The 23,399-nt window shown below is 38.3% G+C and overlaps 1 protein-coding gene across 4 annotated transcripts in view; it reads right to left on the reverse strand.

The window, feature by feature from the left end:
- Nucleotides 1-22,174, reverse strand: part of nf1.S (neurofibromin 1 S homeolog) — a 150,516-nt gene extending 128,342 nt beyond the window's left edge. For 3 of the 4 annotated variants that reach the window (XM_018249712.2, XM_018249711.2, XM_041584135.1), the window contains exons 1-4: nucleotides 21,985-22,173; nucleotides 4,786-4,929; nucleotides 3,487-3,570; nucleotides 495-685 (exon numbers count right to left, since the gene is read on the reverse strand). In XM_018249712.2, the coding sequence (XP_018105201.1) occupies nucleotides 495-685; nucleotides 3,487-3,570; nucleotides 4,786-4,929; nucleotides 21,985-22,044 (479 nt within the window). In that variant the 5' untranslated portion in view covers nucleotides 22,045-22,173. Of the gene's footprint in view, nucleotides 1-494; nucleotides 686-3,486; nucleotides 3,571-4,785; nucleotides 4,930-21,984 lie in introns of all 4 variants that reach the window. The other variant, XM_018249713.2, reaches the window with a different exon arrangement.
- Nucleotides 22,175-23,399: the final 1,225 nt, after the last annotated feature.

Here is a 23,399-nt window from a genome sequence, read left to right on the forward strand (position 1 = left end):
GATACATTTCTCAGCAGTATCTGTGGAATATTAGCAACTATTGTATCAATTCTAACAGCTACTTTTAATGAAGCTCTGGGATTCTGCTCAACAGGACCAAAAATAAATGTATCAATGAAATGTATCCGTTTAGAACAGTTAGTCGGCGACCCCCCCCTCTCTTCCCCCGGCTGCTTTAGAAGGTAAAAATTAAAATTTACACTTTATGACTTTATGTTTGGTGAACTATCTGAAACCTACTGAACTAAAATAAGTGTTTGCAGATGAAAAACCTCTTTAAGAGTCTAGAACTTTTTATGACTGTGCCACTGTACTTATGGGCTGGCAGTAAATATAAGTAGCCCCAGCCATTCAACGCAAACTCCTAAATGGGCCTCTATTTTGCACTCAAAACTGCAAAGAGTGGAGGGTGGCCACCATATCTAGACACTGTCTTGTCATTTTAGAGATTATTTATTAATTTATTTTAAAGCAAATAAAAATAAAGGAATTACCTTGTAGAAATACGGCTAAAGACGGCATTAAAGTTATTACAGCTAAGTGAGAACAGTACCCCCGAAGCAGACATTCGGAGTTCGGCTGCATACTGATTGCCTTCTCTGTATGTGTGAATAAAATGGCAGATCTCTGGCAATAACTGTTTTACCAGCATTGTTTCATCCAACCGCATGGAGTCCTTTGGTTGCTGGAGGGAAAACAAAGAGAAACCACACATTTGAACTAAATGTTCCATTTGAAATAAATGTTCTATTTGAACATAAGGCAGAAACTAAAGTCAGTACTAAGACCTGACCAGACCAGGAATCAGAGATTGGTTATTTTTAAAAGCCAGATAATGACTGTGGATGGACGCTATAGTACAAAACTTTAATAAGAAATTAACACACATTTTAAATAAAGATGAAAAATATAGTGTGAAAAAAGTAGTAATAACCTTGAAGAATTGTACGGCACTTCTGGAAGGGCTTTATTAAAGGGGACATATAGCATTTATTTTCACAATGCTTCAAACCATGTAAAACAGAAGAAAGTGTTTTTATTTTAATACCTTTTGGATCAAAAACCGTCTGCATTAGCTTGAAAACTGTTCTCAGCCCTCCCCCTTTGCAACTTTCTGTCTCAGACAGCAGCCGACGGCTCTTTATGTATAAGCTACACAGCAGCAGCCAGTGAGGGAGGAGTGGGCATGTCTGTGATGTCTCTCTCAGTCTCACTCTCAGTCCTTCCCTGCAGACTAGTGATGTGCGGGAAAACCCAAGGCCTGTGGATCAGGCGGGTTCGGGCCGACCCCTGGACAAAATGCTTGGGTCGCGGGTGGGTGAGGGTCGAGCTCTTCTCCTACTCTCCCTGCCCGCGACCTAGTACTGCCGGCTTCCAGCGCCAGAATTTATAGACTCTATAAATAAAGGGGAGCAGCGGGGCCGGGTCGGATGTGGGTAGGGAGTGGGTGGGTTAGGGTTGGATCGAGAAATTCTCGACCCGCACATCACTACTGCAGACATCTGTTAACCCTTACTGCTGGTTTTCCCTTCCATGCTCCTTTCTCTCCCTCTCTGCCCTATTTATTTAACCCCTTCTCTGCCCTATTCCTTTCTCTCCCTCTGTGCCCTATTTATTTAACCCCCTCCCTGCCCTGTTTGTTTTCCTCCCCTCCCTTCACTGCTCGTTCCTTTCTCTTGCCCTACAATAATTGTGTAAAAGAAAGAAAAGCAAACTTCTGTATAAATAATTCATAATCTGCTGCTAAAAGTATTTTATTCCATTCTGGGGACAATGTGTATCAGCAGTTAGTCGGTGTATCATTTTCAGTATTATGTTGTATGATGAATGCAAAAAGCAATTAACATCTTTTGGGTTTTCCTTTATAAAGTCTCCACATCTGTTATACAATTCCAGAACATCAGCTGCATTTATTCCCTTGCAACTCCCTGCACCTCCCTATAAATTGTTCCATAACAGCTGCATTTCCCCTTGCAACTTCCTGCACCTGATTATAAATTGTTCCAAAACAGCTGCATTTTACCTTGCAACTCCCTGCACCTGAGCATAAACTGGTCCACAGCAGCTGCACTCCCCCTTGCAACTCCCTGCACCTGGTCATAAATTGTTCCAGAACAGCTGCATTTTGCCTTGCAACTCCCTGCACCTGGTCATAATTTTTTCCAGAACAGCTGCAATTCTCCTTGCAATTCCCTGCACCTGATCATATATCAATATGAAGGAAAACAAACCTACAGCTGCTGTTCTGGAATATCATACCAGCAAATACCAATGTACACTGTTTGTATAAGTTTTATAATGTAATTATGTAATTTTATTATAAAATTATAATGTAATTATAATTGTATAATGTAATAGAGGCAGAGAGTTGCACAGTGTATAACAATATATTATGGACTATAGATTATGTCCAGGTACATGTGTGACTGCCTATTTTCTGTGGAACACAGGAGCACACTGTTGTACTTTACTATTACAGTTTGTATTAACCTTCACATCTATTGATTTACGTGGAACATTTAAGATATATTGTTATAAGTGAATGATCAGGCAACAGCATAAGTTTTGTGCAGGCTGGAAACACACAGGACCGAGGGTGGGAGGGGAGGAGTTTGGCTGCTACAGCTCCAGAGTTCAGCCTGTCAGTCAGTGCTGTGACAACTTCCTGTGAGAGAACGAACAGACACTCCCACTCTTAATTTCAGCCTAGGCACCGAGCAGAGAGGTTCTCTCTGCAGCTGATATGACAGTTCTAGGAGGTAAAATGCTTTCAAAACGTTTTTCTTTCTGCATCATTACATGTTTTGAGGATGGATGAATAATATATCTGAATATGAAGGTTATATGAAATGTGCCCTTTAAAACAGTAAGCTGATAATACCTAGCGTGTTTCTGGATAGACTCCCTTAATCATAGGCATATGTCTATCACCAAACGCGTTGGGTATTATCAGCTTTCTGCTTTAATAAAGCCCTTCCAGAAGTGCCGTCCAATTCTTCAAGGTTATTACATTTACACAGTGGGGACACTGAGGACTGAGCACCTGGAGTGAAGTACTGTGGGGAGCTTGAGCAATCTTTTCTATTTTATGAAAAAAGTAGGGATGGGCGAATCCTGAATTCGGTGCATCCCTAGAAAAAAAGTTGTAACTGTGTGGCAGTTGAGGTAAAAAAGGTGATTTGTAAGAAAGGTGTGAAGTTAAATTTTTTTAGTTAACAGTGTTTGAAATTATGCAGTATCCCACCGAATTTTTGCACATATAGAATTGCCCACAAGTAATATTTGTAATCTTCAATATTATGATTTCTTATTAGCAGAAACTCTTAGTGAAGAAAGCCTTCATATAACACCTTAGGATTATGGTACATAGGGAATATACCTTACATCATATTTAGTTTTTCAATACAAACAAAAGAAGTTCAGCATTCTTAGCACTAGAAAAAAACATAGATACATAAAGGCCATAGAACAAATTTTTATACCTACCCCTGCAAGACATTTTTCCAGAGTATCCAAAATAATCAACTGAGATAAATACAAATTTTTTTCTGAAGTCTCTCCAGATATTCTCTGCAAAAAACAAACAGCAATTAAGTGGTCTGTTGGTTGAATACATAATAATAATAAATAAGTCATAAGTTTCTAAGCACAACCAGAAATCTCAGAATGTCAGCTACCTCACCTTGCTGCCTGGCACTTGCAAATCAACTCTTGCTGCTTGTGATTAGTAGTTTTTGGCCCAAAAATGAATATTTTTAGCCTGAAAAAATCAGTAGTGGTTTCCATCCACATTCATAGTAATAGAGGTACATGGAACGTTTATTTGCTAAAAAACACTGGAGGAAAATAGTCCTAACATTGCATCCAAAGAGAGAGGCTAATAAAGTTTAGTGGTTTTTCAGTTGGAAACACATCTCAGTGTTTTACAATTTTTATTTGTTTTATGTTAACTTAATGTCTGACATTTTGGAGGGTCATGCAAGTCATGTGTTGGTTAATCTGCCAATATGCATTTTTGACCTGAATTAATTTATAAAAGCACATAAACTACTATTGTCTTATAGATCTCTCTCTGCATATGAGGCCATTTGAAAGATATATCCTTTACATGGCCATTAGGTATTACTTTGGAAACCTCTCAGAGGGATGCGGGAAATATTTTGCCACATTTCACTGCGCAAAAACACCCCTTGACTAACGTATAGTTGGGAAAAATGTTGCATGGTTTAAAAAACGGCACCCAACAAGCATACCAATGACTTCAACACGTTTGGAAAATGTTTTGCCATTTCAAGAATTTTCGGCAAAGTGAAACAGGTCAAATTTCCCCATCCCACTACTGACTAAAATGCACTTATATTTATAATGGCCTAGGAAAAAATATAATTTAGGTTAAAAGTTTTATTTATATATAGCAGGTCCGACAGTGAGCTTAGGTCAGAAAGGGGGTATATTTTCTCTTTAACTTTGTTATGGTCTATGTGTCAATAATTAGTAGTTGAACATGTGAGAGTTAAAGGGTAGATAAACCATTTCAGGTGGGAGCCCCAGCCATTCCACCCAAACTCCTAAATAGGCCTTTGTTTTACAGTCAAAACTGCACAGAATGGAGAGTGGGCTCCATATCTAGCCACTCTTATACTTTCAGATATTTTTTATATATATATCTCAAACACTACAAACCTAACAACAGATGTCAAAGGAAATATTTATTTCCATCACAAGGAAAATCAAGTATATGGGGGGGTTGTTTATACATTGTCTTTTTGTACACAGGAAACTCACCATGTGGTTTACATTTTTTAAGATGTTCGTAAGTCCACTTATGACCAGAGAAAATTTGTACTTTGAAATGTTTATGAGACACTCTTTGTTGTGCTCCATGCTGACTTTGGTGTGGGTATTCTGCTGACTTGCTTTAATCGGAAGCTAGAAAGGAAAATAAAAAATCAACTGTGATAAAAATCCATGGAGGTTTTTTTTTTTCAATTATAAGAAATATTTACCAGTAATCATAAATAACAACAAAACTAGTTAAGGTTTGCCTGTAACTAGAAAAATGTCAGGCAAAGACATTTCCACATCACTTAAGTCCCCAGAAGATAAAAGAAGCAAATAGCAAAGCAGTCAATTACAGTTTTGTAAATATTTCTATAATCAACCACTTTCAAAAAAATCGGTTCAACGTCAAAGCTAAGTAAATAACAACAAACAATGCTCAGTTTCTCTTGTGCTTATACTAAAGTTCCAGATGTACGAGTTTGTAGATGCTCAATAAATCAGATGTACTCAAAAATAGCTTGTACAACACACATGAAAATGTTTATTTCAGATCCTAGAGCAAATGAAGATTATTCATTTTCAACATGGATAATACATATATAGGACATAGGTTTGCCAACTGCTGCTATACACATACATTTAACCCAAACTGGACCCCCTTCACAACCGCACCCCTGAGACACCAACCTTCCCATGTACCTGGCCTTACCACACAAGGCAGGGCAGCCGAGTTGATGATGGCCATGTCACATCAGTGTCCAGGATCCCTGGCTTTCATTGCTTGCCAGTGGCAGAACGCTGGAATCCAGACCAGAATGCCTTCAAAGTTTCTAAACACGAGCATGCTTATGCTCTGCATAATAAGGACAGGTACAAGGACAGCCTATGCAGGAGCAGTTAAGCCAGGGGTGTCCAAACTTTTTGCGACGAGGGCCAGATTTGCTGAGGTGAAAATGTGTGGAGGCCGACCATTCAACGTGACATTCTTTGAACATTAGGTATGACTATCCAGTTTACAGAAAGATCCCTTATCTGGAAACCTCCTGTTACCAGGCATCCTTTATAGCAGGTCCCATAACTGTATTCTAAATGCATTGTAGCACTTTGCAATTTTTTTGTAAATTAAGCATGTTGATTGCACATATATGTTGTGAAGTGAAGTGAACTTGCCACACTATAAAATCATTTTCTTTACTCGTCTCTTTTTTTTTCCATTTTTTTCTTTTTACCCCTTTTACTCTTTTTTCTGGTTTTCTTCCTTTTCTGTTTTTTTCTTCTATTTACTTTGTTTTCTCATTTAGGCTATATTTTATTTTCTTATTTATTTTCCCAGTCTGACGGTCCATTCAGTAGGGAGCCCTCCAATTAATTTGATTATATTTTCTTATTGATGTGTTAAAGTATATTATATAAACATTTTACTTGGGGGCATGAGTCAGTGAAAAATTAGAAGGCATATGAGTGGAATCACAGCCTAGGCGAGAACTAGTGCCTAATCCAGTGAATCTAGTGACACCACGCGCACATGCTAACGTGCGACTACATCACTGCGTGCAGTCAGATAGAGATAGACAGCAGTGCTCATTGACCGACTCCTGGCTAGCCAGTTACATGACAATTTTTATCTGGGTCTGCCCTTAAATGGGCAAATCCTTGTTTTAGGCTGTGGGCCAGTCTAAAATTGAAAATGGGCCACAATTGGCCCACAGGCCGGAGTTTGGACGACATATTTCCTGGTAATGACATGACTGATTTGTTACAATGGGAGTCATGAGATACTGAAGTTTAACCAGTGTAACCTAAACCTCGTTTCATATGTTTAGTGGCAAGCATACCTATTTCTATTGGAATTAGCTCATAATTAGATACTAGAATTCTTCATGAATCAGACCACCGATTCCTCTGATGTAGTTGTTGAGCTTAAATATATCGCAAGATATTGACAAACAATCCCTATTTTGTTAAAAAAAAAAAGGGGGGGGGCAGGCATTTTAATAGCAGTTTGCACTTCTTAAATGGGCTTTATATATGGATATGTGTTAATGGGTCTGTGTGAATTACGTGTGCAAAAAACATTTCCTCAACCAAAGATGTGTGCAAATAGAGCCTGCACTCCTGTTGGGGGTAACAATTTATTTTCTTAAATGTGCCCCTCGCCAGCGATAGGCCACCCACACTGGGAGGGAGCTCCCGGTACAGGCAGCTATGTTGGGGGACAAACATAATGAGTGAATTTAAAATAAAAAAATACTGTTAGCCCCAACTGGAGTGCAATTAGCTTGCACCTTTGGTTGGGGATAATATGGCTAACAGTTGCCCTATAAAGGAGTCATTCACCTTTAAATTAACTTTTAGTATGAAATAGAAAGTGCTATTCTGAAACAATTTGTAAATGGTTTTCAGTTTTTATTATACCGGATATACTCGAGTATAAGCAGAGTTTTTCAGCACCCAATATGTGCTGAAAAAGTGTACCTCGGCTTATACTCGAGTCAACGTGCAGAATCACCCAACCGCTAACACTACATCTCGCTTTCCTGCTCACAAACTGCCCTCTGCCCGTCATTTATATGAACTCCTCACCCTCAGCCAGCGACGCTGTGCACACTGATATAAACACGATCAGAATGGTATCTGCAAACATTCCGGTAGTACTCATCTTGTGGGCACCGCTAGCTTCACAACTCCCACACAGGAAGCGCAGGCCTCCCTCTATAGGAAGCGAGTCAGCATTCCGAGAGTGACGTCATGTCACCTAGCAACTGAAAGCCGGAAGTCGGGACTGGGCTTACCGGTAGTTTAGATTTGGGAGATGCTGCGATTGCGTCACGATGCTTCAAGTACTTCAAGGCTCTGTCCCGCTCATCCCCAGACCTGTCCCTACCCAAACTTTGTGTAGCACGGCTAGCAAAGTAGCAACGCAGCGGGTGAAATTACGATATTGTGGATGGGAAAACAGAAGGGAAGGATGACCATTAGCAGGTCCTATCTTTGGCACAGTAGGAGTTTGGCCCGGCACTGCCTTAGTTTGACAGCTGAAGGGTCCCAGATCAGGCAGAGCAAATATACAGTGTTACTGTTACTAGTGACTCAATTTTACCCTGTCAATGACATTAACTGCATCTGCCATCTTGTTTTACAATTCCCATTTTGGGCACAGTCAACATCTTGCCCTATTGTCTCTGTCTTGCCCTACTACCTTAAATTTCCCTGCTGTCACCATCTTTCCATTCTGTTGACACGCTGCCCTACTGTCAGCATCTTTTCCTACTGCCATCTTAACCCACTATTACCATTTTGCCCAATTGTCACCATCCTGCCTTATCACCATGACTATCTTGCCATCCTATCACCATCTTACCTGCTTTACCTGCCATCTCCCATGTTTCCTGTCTTCTGTGCCTCCTCTGTAGAGAGCCTCTATGCATGGATACATGACAGCTGCTGCCTCAGTACGTACAGACATCACAACACAGTGTGTCCTGGAATGCTTATACTCGAGTCAATAAGGTTTCCCAGTTTTTGTAGGTAAAATTAGGTACCTCGGCTTATACTCGAGTATATACGGTATGTCTTTGAGTTATTTTGCTTTTTATTCAGAAGCTCTTCAGTTTGCAATTTCAACAATCTGGTTGCAAGGGTCCAATTCATCCTAGTAACCATGCATTAATTTGAGTGCAATGCTAAAAGATGAATAGGAGACGGTCTGAATGGAAAGTTGAGTAATAAAAAGTAGCAATAGATTTATATCTTACAGAGTATTTGTTTTTTAGATGGGATCAGTGACCCACATTTGAAAGCTGAAATGAGTCAGAAAAAGATGGAAAATCATTCAAAAACTATAAAAGAGAAAAAATGAAGGCCAACTGAAAGATTGCTCAGAACTGGTCATTCTATTATTAAAAGGTGAACCACCCCTTTAATCTTTATAGAGGGGTCAGCTGAATTAAAAGTGGCACTGTTTCTTAACCTTAATGTGTATTTTAGGGATGAGAGTTCTACTTTAAATTGTTGGCTACACTATCTAGTTTGCGCCTTTGGTCCTTGCAGCACATAAGATCTGCCTTTAGCAGGACTGCTTCCATTGCAAGCAAAAGTCACTGACCATTGGACAGCACTTGACTGCTTTTTGGAACAGTTATTAATCCCTTTGCAAAAACACTAGAGACTTTGTTTTAGACAATACTGATTGCATTATTGAAAAGGTCACAGAGCAACTGGTTTCCTTGTCTGCTTTTTTTCTATTTTCTTTAAGGCTGGTATAAAATGGTTCTTTGTTGCACTGGGCTTTATATAAGACTTTTGGAAAACATCAACACGAAAACATTTTATACCACAACACTGTTTTACAGGTTTCAATGCAAGTACTAACTTTTCAGTTTGTTAGAATAGTTTTATTCAGAGCCTAAGGATTGCACAACACAGTTCACTTTTTATGTCCCATGTGAAAAGCTCAATTAGTGTTCAAAGTGGCATGGCAAGCACTAATGTCCTTTTCCAAGCTGAAACAGGAAGAATCCATGAAAAACTTTAAAGATCAGTTAAAAAAAAAAAAAAGAGAGTTTAAAGTCAATAACACTGTGCCCACACAGAAAACAGAAGCAGTCTAAATGGCCCTAATAAACCATTTCCTAGAAACATCAGTCAATTCAAAGGGAAACTATACTTACTGTAAATATTACAGGTATTTATAAAAATTACAGTAGGACCCTCCATTTTACATTTTTAAGTGGACTGGGAAAAAAATAGTGTAAAAGCGGGGACATGTCTCAAAGTACCTTATTATTCAAGTATTCAAAGGCTATAAGCACAGGCGTCAGTTGTACTCTGGAATACATTTGCTATTTGTTATTGACAAGGGTTTAGCAATAATGTTACAATATAGGGGGGCATGCACAAGACCTCTCGTCATATGCACAGCCTAAAGCAATAAGTGATTTGGGTATGGCTGTATGAAGAGCGATTTGTCTATTTACACAATAAGCATCTGGTTAGTATTTTAAAACTTTTAATTTTACCAATAAGAATCACACAGGACAAACAGCAATTTTTGGGAATATCAGAACAGGGAAAATCACCAACTGAAATGCATTTGAAATTGTGGGATCAAAAAAGTGTAAAATGCAGGAAAAACTAAAATGAGGGTTTGTAAAATTGAGGTTTCACTGTATAGGTCTAGGACAAAAAACCCATATGAAAACCACTGCTTCATATACTGAAAATAAAAGAGATTCTTCAATAATATAATTTTCTTGTATTAAGTGCCATTGGATAATCTCATATAGAAAAACTACCATTTTAAATACTGATTGTGCCTGCTACCTTATTGAACACATTCATGCTAGGTTACATAGTCAATGAATGGGCAGAATTGTGTCTTTTACTTGGCTCGAGCTGAACTTATATTTTGCCTATTGTTTTTATTTACTACAACAACTAAGTCTGGTTCTTGCAAGACCATTACAGTCACAACAAAAGGGTTGATTATGTTGAAATAATGAGTTTAGCACTAATGTTCTCTTTCCTGAAATGTTGTGTCTTTGTTGACCCAATGCAAGGTTGTTTTTAGCCACATACACTGAGGTAATATTGCAATCACTATATTGTTATTACAAGTAAAAGCTTTGAATTGAGTGAAAATACAGAAGGCAATTTCCTGCAATTACACAATTCAAATGTGTTACTGGTGGAGATTGAGCGACTTTTCAGACGTTTTGTCACCCACACTGGAGGAGATTTTGCACAAAAGACAATATGCCCATATTAGGGATGCACCGAATCCACTATTTTGGATTCGGCCGAACCCCCGAATCTTTTGTGAAATATTTGTCCGAATACCGAACCCTAATTTGCATATGCAAATTAGGGGTGAGAAGGGAAAAAAAATTTACTTCCTTGTTTTGTGATGAACAGTCACATGATTTCCCACCACCCCTAATCTGCATATGCAAATTAGGATTCTGATTCGGTTCGGCCAAATTTGAATCTTGCTGAAAAAGGCAGAATCCCGAACTGATTCCTGGATTCAGTACATCTCTAACCCATATGCCATGACCCTAAGGGGTCTAAAGGTGGCCATAGATGTTAAGATTTTTAAAAGATCTTTTTTCGTTATTATAAGACCAAGCTTATGCTGAAATGATTGTTTAAATATACTATTTGCCCATCAACTAAAAAAAGACAATTTCAAGCAATGTTGTCTAGTTAAAGTCAGGAAAACAGTGGGAAGATGCCTGCTTGGCCCTGCAAACAATTGATAAATTTCACTGTGAACAATGAAAATCTTCTAACCTGACAGGCACAGTGCTCTGTGGTAAAATGATACAAACATTGGTCTCTGGAAGCTGCTAAACAAACTGACATGCCTCAGTATTTTTATTTCACATTTCCATGTGTCAATTCTATAATTTTAATTTACTGCAATGCTCAGTTTTGGCTTAATTCCCATGAATCACCTTTGTTCCTTCTGAGTAGGGCAATGGGTACCCCAAAAAGTGGGGCTTGCTCCCCTAGGGTGATTTGGTCTTACTTCTTACTCCTGGAAGGCTTATTAAAATTATATTTATGGTAAGGTTTGGGGTGAGCACATGTTCTACTCTCTCATCTTGTTATAAGACAAGGGTTCGCTGTTCAAATTGCGGACCACAAAGGGGGTTTAACCTTCAAAAAATCCATCTGTCATGGGTAATGAGCAGGCAAATTCTTTAAAGGAAGGTGTTGTCTTGTGAATGTGAATGTCTTGTGCGGGTCTATAAAAAGAGGGCAGCAGCAGGCCCAGGTTTGTTGTAAGGGTGAGGTCGAGCACATCACTACCGCTGCACTACTCTGAATAGATAGGTTGAGTATTGTTGCCTGGGACACTTTCTCTAGTACAACACTATGCAGTGAGGAAGCAGGGAGGGAATGTGTGAAGGAAATACTTAATACTTAAAGAGATACTGACACCAGAAATTAAATTCTTTTTTACAGCTATCATAATATTGCCTTTGAAAGCTACTTATAACTTTGACATAAGTTATTTGCACAATGCTTTTAAATTACCTGTCTGATGCCCCATGTTCCTGTATGAGGGGGCTGCCATATTTGTGCAGCAGGAGTCAGTTAGCATTAGAAACTCTAACTGAGAGGCTGAGATGGGACAGTCAGGTTGGCAAAACAGTCAGGTTTAAAAACTTCAACTAACAATTACTTACAAAAACAAGCCTCTCTGCAAAAAACAATCAACATGACCTATAGGTAACTTTTAATCTACATTAATATTTTAAAAAGTATTTTTTTTAGTGTCAGTATCACTTTAACTGTAATTTTTTTTTAAAAAATGTCGTGGATGGTAACAAGGTAAATCACAATAAACAAGTAGATATTGAGCTTATAACTAGTAACCCAGGGAAACCTTAAGTTATCCAGATAAAAAAAAAATTATATTGTGGTTAAAATTTTTGTGTTTTCGGAGGTAATCGTAACGTTCTGCATTAAACTGGCATTGACTTGTGTTTCTTTGCAGACAAGTCTGTTGCACCCATTGACATAGTGCACTGTGGGAACCATGGAGTTACTACCACATTCAGGGTGCTTCAAGGTTTCCTTTTGTCATTAGGCACACTGGTGTCTGATTTGCATCAGCCTGGGATCAGATGCACTTGCAAGGGTAAATGAGTCTAATAGTTTACATATTTAAACTAAAAGCCCAACATCAATTGCCCCTGAATAAAACAGCACACAATTTGATGTTCATATGTGAAACTTTTACCTGCTGCAAGAGCATGCAATTCAAAGATTTTTTTCATGCTTTGGCACCTACAGGAAGCATTCCTGTATTGGCAACAAAGTGGCTCATATTCCATTAACCTACTAGATACAATGTGTGTGTAAATGGAGGGGGGGAGTTAATTTCTGCTGCTGTCCATTAGATGCAAAGGTGACCAAAACCATCTGTCACCGTTACAGTTTCAGATAATATGCAATGTGGTTGATGTAGAGAAATGGCAAGTCCACCTTTCACATTTCCTTGTTTGTCACTTAATGTGTTTTTCATTTAATATAATAAGGTGTGGCAACAGGACATTTTAGTTTCAATTGTCTGCCAGTGAACAAGTGTGCCACAGCCTTTTGGAAACTGCTTAATGCAAGTACAGATAACTAAATGCCCTAATGTGCCTTTTTCAGGACAAGAACCTTCTGTTCTTGCTTTGTAAGACAGTTTGAATGTATATTAATAGGAAGCGGCACGGGTGGTGTCACACACCAACTTAAAAAACACTGTTGAAAAACTGTCCCATATGCCATGAGCTTCAGACTCTGCACGGTAAATGTCATACACATTAATATAGATATATATGCATATATACACACACATATACACAATATATAAATAAATGTACAACACATTTCAAGAACAGTATCTTAAACTGGGTACTGACACGACAAATTAATTATATACAGTGAGAGGCAGTAGGAACTTTAGCCCCAAATATATTATATTCAGTGAGTGGCAATTTGTTCTGACTCCCAGAACCCATCTTACTTATCCAAAAAAAAGTTACCAGCTGGACCAGGTTACAACATCCTACAGTTTATAATAAGCTCAGAAATTGTATGCTCCATCTAGTGGTAGTTGTGATAAAAGCATCTAGCAGAGAAATAGTGGAGTATTGGCCGACCTAGAGACAAAAACTGTATAGCTGAGGTAGTAGCTGCCTGAAAGGACTTGCATGATGGTGTGCTGGCTGTTTCTGCAAGAACAGGATCATGCATAATGAACACTCCATTATTAAAACTATAAAAAAAAAAAAAAAAGAAACTTTACTTTAAATATTAACATAAAATTAAATAAAAAAGAATTATTTACAGTTTGCACAGTGTAATATAGAATTTAATAATAACAGTATACCTCTTGCTGTTAAATACCCTATCCTACCAATTAAAAACAACTTGTAAAATCACAGAAAAAAATATTTATAACGAGGTGACCATTCAAAAAATAAAAACTGAGCAGCAAACCAGAGTGTACACTGCTATATTGTGAAATTTGAAAATGTAAACATCACATAAGAACAAAAAACTGCATGGCAGTTTTAAAACTCAAAGCGCACTTTTCTTAGAATACACTTAAACCCCTATCGGCGTTTCTAGTTAATCATACAGTAATATTATGGATCCTAAGTGTGCACTTTCACATATAAAGACTGCTATGGCATATTGATCATATCCTACAATTACCCATGGGACGTGAGCACACTGTGTTTGGGAAATCTTCAAACCCCTATGAATGTAGATGTTCTGCTTCATGGTTTTCTAATGCATACTGTGGCTTAATTAATCTAATAAATTATTCCAGTTTAACAATAATTAATAATCCCTGATACACAAGGATATTAAAGGAGAAGGAAAGCTAAGGAGGCATTTTATTGCCAATAGATTAGCTGCAATAGTGCAAGCTAGAATGCTATATTTATTCTGTAGAATGTTTTACCATACCTGAGTAAAAAGCTCTAGAAACTCTCTGTTTGTTTAGAATAGGAGCTGCAGTATTAATGTGGTGTGACATCACTTCCTGCCTGAGTCTCTCCCTGCTCTGGGCTCAGATTACAGTAGAGAAGGGATGGGGCGGGGGAAGAGGAGCAAACTGAGCATGCTCTTGCCCAGGGCAATGAGGTTTAAGCTGAAGGCAGGAAGTCTGATACTGAAGCCCATGAGTACACAATAGAAGGAAAGAAATGCAGTGTTTCTTTTGACAGGGGACTCAGAGCAACATTACTTTGGGGGTTTACTGGTATATTTAGATGGACCTTTCTGATAAGGCTTACTTAGTTTTAACCTTTCCTTCTCCTTTAAAGGAGACAAATTATTTAAAAAGTACTAGTACATTAAACTATTTTGCTTGTGCTTTTAAAAAGTTTAAAAAGTAGGGAACTGAAGCCTGTCTTTGTTTGTGTGATTGCAGGGCTGTCATTGGCTATGCCCCCTCCTACTGTGCTTCTGGCAGGGATCGTTAGGACATGCCTAACTCTCATTGGAAACACAGACAGAGACCAGTAAACATCTATAGGGAGCTCCAATAAAGGGCTATTTTTGAAGATAATATTACATTTTTTTCTCAATGTGATGACACCACCATATATTATTAACAACTGCCTACAAAACTAAGGGTTTTTCGTTCATTCTATAGGTCTCCTTTAAGTAACCTGTTAAAAGGGTGCTAGACCTTTTAGGCCATTTATAATTAACTCTATGGGAGGTTTTTACATGCATCAAAAACATAAAAGGCTAAAAGCATCCGATTTACTACAGGCCTAAATCAGAATCCAGTGACAGAGCTCGGTTTACAACTTTTTGGCAACTGGTGCTCAGATATACTACAAAGTGAGCAAAAAAAACTTATCATTAATGAAAATGTTACATTTATGCAAAAAAACAAGATTGAGACAAAGCAGCAGGGCACTGTACTTTACAATTTATCAGTTATTTTGGAGGAAGGCAGGTTAAACTTCCATGTTGTTCTGGCACCACCCAAAACGTCCCTTTAATAATGATCCATGCTTTTTATAGCAATTCAACCAATACACATTATGGCAACCTGTCTATTGTACCGCACCTCTCACCCTTTCCACGATGCTTCCTGCCCTGGTGGTGCAGATCTCTCTAGATGGTCGGCACTCGTCAGTACAATGTAGAAGATTTAAGAGAATAGCACAACACCATGTTGCAGGTGGGGAGCTTACCCCTTTTATTTAAGGTGGTCACTTTAAATAAAAGGGGTAAGCTCCCCACCTGCAACATACATGATGTTGTGCTATTCTCTTAAATCTTCTACATTGTACTGACGAGTGCCGACCGTCTAGAGAGATCTGCACCACCAGGGCAGGAAGCATCGTGGAAAGGGTAAGAGGTGCGGTTCATCTACACACAGAACCTGTCTATTGTTCCACTCCACTTCATCCATTGATGTACCATGCACTGGCCAACACTGTACAAAAAAAGATTACGATTATGAGCCTTGGCCAGGCAAAAAAACACATACCAAAACCTGTACAGGTATGGGATCCGTTATCAGGAAAGCTACAAATTACATCATTACACCGAAGTATCATAATACCAAAAAATTAAATAGCTTGCTTAAATAGGACTCTTTGGAGAATGGTATATCTATATTTTGAAGATGTCTGGATAATGGGTTTTCAAATAACAGATCCTATACATGTATCTCAGTGTATGTAAATGAAGGCACTTGCAAAATAATATACAAGTAAAATATGGCAATTGGGGAATGAGCACTGATCAGCTTTTGTGTACGTAGAATTACTGGACAGAATTTTCTTTATACTTTACATAGTCGTGGATCTCAAAACCCCATTTCCCTCTGAACAGTGCATGTGTTATAGTGCAGACTGAATCGAATACTGTAGCAAGAACCACTGACTTTTAGGGCTTCTTTTAGATTGTAAAGGTGAAAAATACTGCCACAGAAGGACTAGATCAGTGTTCCCCAACCAGTAGCGCACGAGCAACATGTTGCTCACCAACCCGTTGGATGTTGGTCTCAAAGCAGGTGCTAATTTTTGAATTCCTGGCTTAGAGGCAAGTTTTGGTTGCATAAAAACCCGGTGTACTACCAAACAGAGCCTCCTGTAGGCTACCAGTCCATATAGGGGCTACTAAACAGCCATTCACAGCTCTTATTTTGACATCCCCATTGACTTTTTCATGTTTGTGTTGCTCTTCAACTCATTTTTACATTTAAATGGGGCTCAAGAATAAAAAATGTTGGTGACCCCTGGACTAGATGCAAGCAGGGATATCCCCTGTGTGTTTTTTCAAAACTGTAACTCTTCAGAATCATGCCTATGTTTGATGAAGGAGCATGCCCCCCCCCAAAAAAATTTAAATTTTGGCTAAACATGCAGGGAATATCCCCACTTGCATCCTGTGTGCACTGGACTGTCTTTTACAGTGAGGCCAGGGTGTACTGGTCGGTATATCATTCTCAACTTTTAGTCTGGCCATACACATTCAGAATCGTATAGGTCTGAACCATCTAGCTGTTGAGATGGCAAACTTTACAAAACCATTGCCTAAATCTTAGCATGACGTTGCTCCTGAGACCCAGCAGTCTTAAGGTGGCCATACATGTCAGATTTTTTTACTTCCAAACGACCGATTCCAGAACGCTCCAATAATATCGGTAACTAATCAGATGGCTGATGGTACAAACGATTGTCGGATGAACGATTGGCTCGCCATTATCATTGCCAAAATTGATCGGATGAGTTTAAAAATTTTGGTCATTCAGGAATAAAATAAGACAGTGGGTGCGAATTACAGACATTTGTTTCAGAACAATTGTTCTCTGCACATGTCAGGATTGTAGTACAAGCCAACAAACATATATGGAAGGACCCGAAAGTTCTTTGCTGAAAGCTTCATTTGTAACCATATGAACTAGGTAAAGAAATAAATTGGTGCTTACTGCTGGAATATCACCTCATATGTGAAAGAAGTTCACTATGCCATAGCATAAATCCATAATAGCATTTATGCGATAGCATAAATCCATATGTCTGCATTGAGCAGGGAAGGAGAAACTGACTATATACTACAGACAGTGACAAAATGCTGGCACCACTTCTACTGCCCAATGAGGCAAAAACACTGCTACAAGTGTGAAAGTGCAGGGTATACAGTCTGTGTACCAATGTTTGACATCACTTCCTGTATGCTGTACATCCTGCTTCAGCATCGCTTCTTTCATTTCTTTAGGCAAACAATACGATTATATCTGTTATATTATATCGTATGGTAAAACAATCGGCAGACAATTGTTTAATGATACGATCATTCATCGCAGAACGATAAAAGTATGCTGTGTATGGCAACCTTTATCCTCCTGCCAAGGTAAAAAAAAAAATAACTTTAGACTCCACTGACATTTTACTATCTACCAATTCCAAAATTATCATTACCACGAATGCAAAGTTAAACTCGTAGACACTAAAGGTATGGGACCTGTTATCCAGAATGTTCGGGACTACAGATAATGGATCTTTCCGTAGTTTGGATCTTCATACCTTAAGTCTGCTAGAAATTCATGTAAACATTAATTAAAAAAATAAGCTGGTGTTGTCTGTTTTTTTGGAAAAGTAAATGAAAGTTGAATTGTGTGTCCATTTTAGTGCTTTGCAGTTGTATTCCTGAATATGTCCTAATAATTTTAGAAATGCACGGAATACACTAATTTGGGATTCTGCCAAATACTAAACTGAATCTGGAACCTACAAATGCATATGCAAAAGTGTACCAAAAGGTTACCAAAAAAAAAAACCACACCTTTGCGGTTTCTGCAATAAATGTCACATGATTTTAAGAATCCCTGCCGAATTCAGAAACTAGAATCAGCGCATCCCTAAATAATATTAAACCCTAATGGCTAGACACAATTCTCTAGACACCACCATCTTAGAATGTATCTCTAGATCACTGATTTATATTGCTATAATTAATTCATTTATCCTTTATTGTGACAAATGAGTCCAAGAGTGTATATCTATAGGTAGCCATGGACAAAGTCACTTATTTGGTCATTTGGTAGGTCAAAATTAGGAAATTGCCTGATTTGGTCACCTAAGTAGTATACTGTTGGCCAATAACTGAATCACATGAGAAAAGGTCCAGTGCCAGTCACAACAAACCTTCCGATTAGTGGATTTAATCACTGGGAAATCTACTCTCAAAACCTAACTTTTATTCAATGAATTCAATAAAATAGTTTCCCACAAAAATAAAGTGGTTTGGTGAAACTGGTAAAACATGCAGCTGCATATTTGTGCTCACCAATTTTTTTGTTTTTAATAAAAAAAAAAAGAGAAGCTCAAGAAGGGACTTTGCTATATGTACACACCCCTTCATCTCGTGAGTGACAGACTTTGATGTAAAATGTCAGCTTAAAACGTAACACTACCTAGGCCAAGGATTCCTTCCCTTTCATTAAACATATGTTATATTGGCAGAAGACTGGAACTAGTTAGGGACTCCTTGTTTGACTCTAGATACTGCTGTGATGACATCTTTCAGTCAGGAATTAGGGACAGTCCTCGCTAGCTGGCTGGTACTTGTTACTTTGAATAGCTATGGCTGTAATATTGGGTTATGTGCCTTAGGGTAGTAGACCACATGAAGATTTGTTTTTTTTTTTGATGCAGCTGTAGGTGACAAATCTTCTAAAAATGCCTCTACATTGGCAGTAATTGAATACGCTGGCGGCATGTCCAACTGATCGCTAAATCACTCGAAGTTGCCTCCAGAGGAAAGATTCCCAGTTATAGGAAGGTTTGTGAATAGTGCAGCAATTATTTACAACAAATACCCATGCCATGAGTCTTATATATCATGCTCACTTTTTTTTTTTTTTGGTTAAGCCCTTGTAGCCAGCACATCCTGTCCCTCTAAGTCCCCTTTACTGTAGGTGGGGTCCCAAATTCTGCCTACATTTAGTTATGGACCATATGTTATATTTATTTATTGTACTATTTACGGTAAATAACAATATATTTAATATACAGGATTATGCTTTAAGTTAACAGCACTTTCCATGGTTACAGTAGGAACAACTCAACATTTAGAATTTAAGGTCTAATTTTAACTATTGCTGCCATGGAACCACACATAGACAATCTGGATAGAAAGGTAATAAAAACATTTTAATATAACTATGTAGCCTATATAAAACTTAATACATGGGCTTTCCATGCCCATTAACAACAAGCCCTTCTAACACTCACCGACTGGATTAAAAGCAGCCTCACTGTGGTATTAAGAAATTCCCATTCATTCAGATTAAGTACAATGGAGATCTGAATAACTGAACCAACCAATTTCATGAACCTGAATTAGTAGTTGCAGCCAAGTTTCCAGTGTGGATTAGTGGTTACCAAATTGCATCAGTTCAAGTATCCCTTGAAGGTCAAACCTTTGGTCAGGTCCTCCTTATCTCATGAAATGGATACATATAAAATAAGTATTGGTGTATCATTCACTCAGCAATAATTCCAAGAAGACCTAATACAGCAAATATAAATTCACCCCAGATTTCATCAACTGGCCTTCAACCTGGGCTGGCAAAACTCCCTTCATTACTTTAATTGTCCGCGTGGACTTGTAAATTGTGGATTTGTAAATTATGGCATAAAGCACCCCATGCACTTATACACACTGCCAATTGAACAGATCCCCAGGAGAGATGGGATTAATGGAAATATCGTACTGAGGAGGGAAGCCTTTCTGGATGCATGAATTAGATTGTGTGGTGCCGATTAGTTTGAATGGCCAACTGGTCCTAAGCTATGTTTTGGCTTAAATGGTGATTTTCTCTATAATCGAATGGACAGTATTATATAAATATAACATGAATGTGTTTTGCTGTAAATGGAAATAAAAGTTAGAGAAACATAAGCTTGTTACTTTTTATTTATTACATTTTTAGGTAACATTACAATGTATCTGTTGTTTCTGGAAATTAAGTAAGTAATATATCGATTTATATAATTATGCTAATGTGGTTGCGATGATGTCATTTTTGGCGCCTTTTGTAATTGAGATGAGAATATAAGAATATTACACTTTCCCTAGCATGTTTATTTTTATATATATATATATATATATATATATATATATATATATATATATATATATATATATATCTGTGACCAATATCATCAAGTGGTTTCCATACAAGAAAATTTATAACCTGAACAAGATGATTTTTGTTATTTCCACCAGTTGAAAAATTACTGCATACAATATGCCAAAATTGCAAAACCTAGTCTTATATTTATGCCAGGGTTTACAAATTTTGTTGATTTTAAACAACATTTGTCCAAAAAAAGACACAACACAATAGTGCTTTCAGATAAAGCGTACAATTAGAGACCCATTACCAGTGAATCAATAAAAACTGCCCAAGAAGAAAAGCAAATACGTAATTCTGATGATAGGGTAATATGAATTTAATATAAAACTTTAAATGATCATTTAACAAAAATTCCAGTTCACACAGCATTAATTTGAGCAGTCTGTGGAAGTGAAAGTGAAGTTGAAAAAGAAATGCCAAATATCATACATCCAATTATTTCTGACACAACACATTAGATGCATTAAAAACCACAGATGCATCCATTTGTATAACCCATGGACTGCATTAACACAACTACTGTACAATATTTACGAGTTACTGAAAAGATATTTTTACATCACAATATTCTGTCCTATTACCGATGTGCAATTGGCCCATTTGCTTTAAAGTTTAGACATAACAGAATAGAACAGTATGAGTTGTTCTGGAGCATCAGTTGATGGCATCAACTACCCTTTGACAGTAGAAGAATACTGGCAAGTTATAGCCTAAATATAGCAGATTAAACTTTTTAAATGTGAACTGCCCACTGTTTTCCACTATATAACAAAACCATTAGACGGGATGGTACCAGATTTCCACTTAAAAGAATACTGATGAAGGACACTGGCGGCATGTTAACTGTAACAAAGTTTAAGTCGCCAATAGCTGCCATTTAACTGCAGGGCTATAAACGAAGACCCAATAACAATTACTGGGTTTTCTTTATATTGACATATGGTTAGTTTTTAATTACTGAAATAATATTGCATGACATACAATTAGAACACAACAATAGTCTAAAAAAAATACAGCCCCTTGAAGGTTATGGAATACTTGTCCATTTAAATGTAGAGAGAAGAGAAAAGTGCAGTGTTTGTGTGTTCTTTGGAATATGCTTGCATCAGGCCTGCACACAGTGAAGAACTTGTGACCCCCCCCCATTTACATTATGGTCCATATGGATACAGGTGATAAGGAAAACCTTCTGGGTAAACATACCAGCATACACTATTTGCTGGATATACAATGACATACAGATAAGGATATGAGGGTATGAGACATGTAAACATGCCACAGAGCAGTGTAATAGCAACAAATACGTGTTTTGGAAAGAAGACAAAGCCAACGAATGGCAGAATAACATTTTGACAAAATCCAGTAGATGTCTGAAGCAAGAAAGCAACCATAGACCTTCATCGCTACATCACCTTCTTCCTCCATAGCAACACTCCCTTCTTCTTCTTCTTCTTCCTCCTCCTCCACCACCACCAAAGCCCAGCAATCTCCACCCATGGTCTCCCCAGTCAATGGCTTACCTGCTCATCGAACCGGTTTACCACCGCCTGCACCCACTCCACTGGCTTATGAGCCGCCATCGCCCCGGCTTGGGGTGGCCCCCCGCCCCCTCCTCCCGGGTATCACAGGCCGCCGGAAAGGTGCAGATGATGAAAATGACAGTAATAGCAAATGTATTATCTTCCAACTCCTCCGCTTCCCCCCTCCACCACCACCGCCTCCTCCGCCACCACCTCCCGCCGCCCCCCACCTCTCCACTTCCCCGCTATCGCGCTCCCCTCTCGGCCATCAGTGCAAAGACGCCATGACACCAGACCGGAAGTGCGATCACTGCGCTCGGCCCCACTACAGCTGGAGAGGTAGTGCGCATGCGTAGTATTCGCTGAGAAAGCCAAACCGGTGGCTGGTTAGTGGGTGTGTGCTTTGTGACAGCCCTCGTACAACTAATGGGCGGGAGCAAGACGTTAGTAACAGCGTAGATGTCGAACTGACGTTATTTGTTAGAGGATACTGTCATAGTGTAAACGTTCGAGAACTGTAAAACAAGAAACAACGAGAACAGTGCCTTCTGGTGTATTAAATACCATACACCAGTTCTATTTCAATGCACTCATTTGTAACAGTACCCGTACTTATGGAATTGGTTACACTGACTAGGGTTCCAGGGAATCTCCAGGCCCTACTGTACGCTGCATATATTGAAATTCCCTTCAGCCTTTTTTTTATCACCACACACTATGGGGTAGATTTATCGAAGAGTTAAGTTAGAGACCGTCACAGTCCGCTAAGAGTGAAATTCCGCCTCTCTTCATTCATTTCTATGGGATTTTTAAAAGAGTGAATGGGTGAAAGTGAAAGTTCATCCTTTAATAAATACGCCTTTCAATATACCATAGAAATGAATGGAGAGTGGCGGAATTTCAAAGTTCTAATTGGTTATATGAGCAATATGACCAGTAATGTTTCACTCCACTTTTTACACAGCATGATTAGTGGACAAAATGTCTGCCTGCACCAAGAACTCTTTTTTTGGGACAATTGGCTTATTAAAAAAAAGTGGGGAGAAACAGTTTTTTTGACAATAAGTGCAGTTTAAGGTTGATTAAAAAGTTAGTCATAGACATGGTGTGGTGCAAATGCAAATATCAATGCATTCAAGACAGGCAGACTTAATAATGGACCAGACAATGAATATGCAGTCAATTCTTTAGAAACTTCTGATGCAGAAAAAAATGAGAAGAAAATGTTTCAGGAATGAATTGACTATCATGGTTGCTTTAGTTTGTTATTGGGTTGTGTAACCTTAGCTAAGGGAAACCAAGTATTAAAGGGAAGAGAAAAAAATGAAATTATTACTCCAACCTTGGTTTGTTTCAGATGCATAAGTATAACGTTTCAAAAAGAATAGATGACAGTTGTTGAAGAAAGCTCAGAA

Source organism: Xenopus laevis, chromosome 2S, assembly GCF_017654675.1.
Source record: "Xenopus laevis strain J_2021 chromosome 2S, Xenopus_laevis_v10.1, whole genome shotgun sequence".
Taxonomy (NCBI): domain Eukaryota; kingdom Metazoa; phylum Chordata; class Amphibia; order Anura; family Pipidae; genus Xenopus; species Xenopus laevis.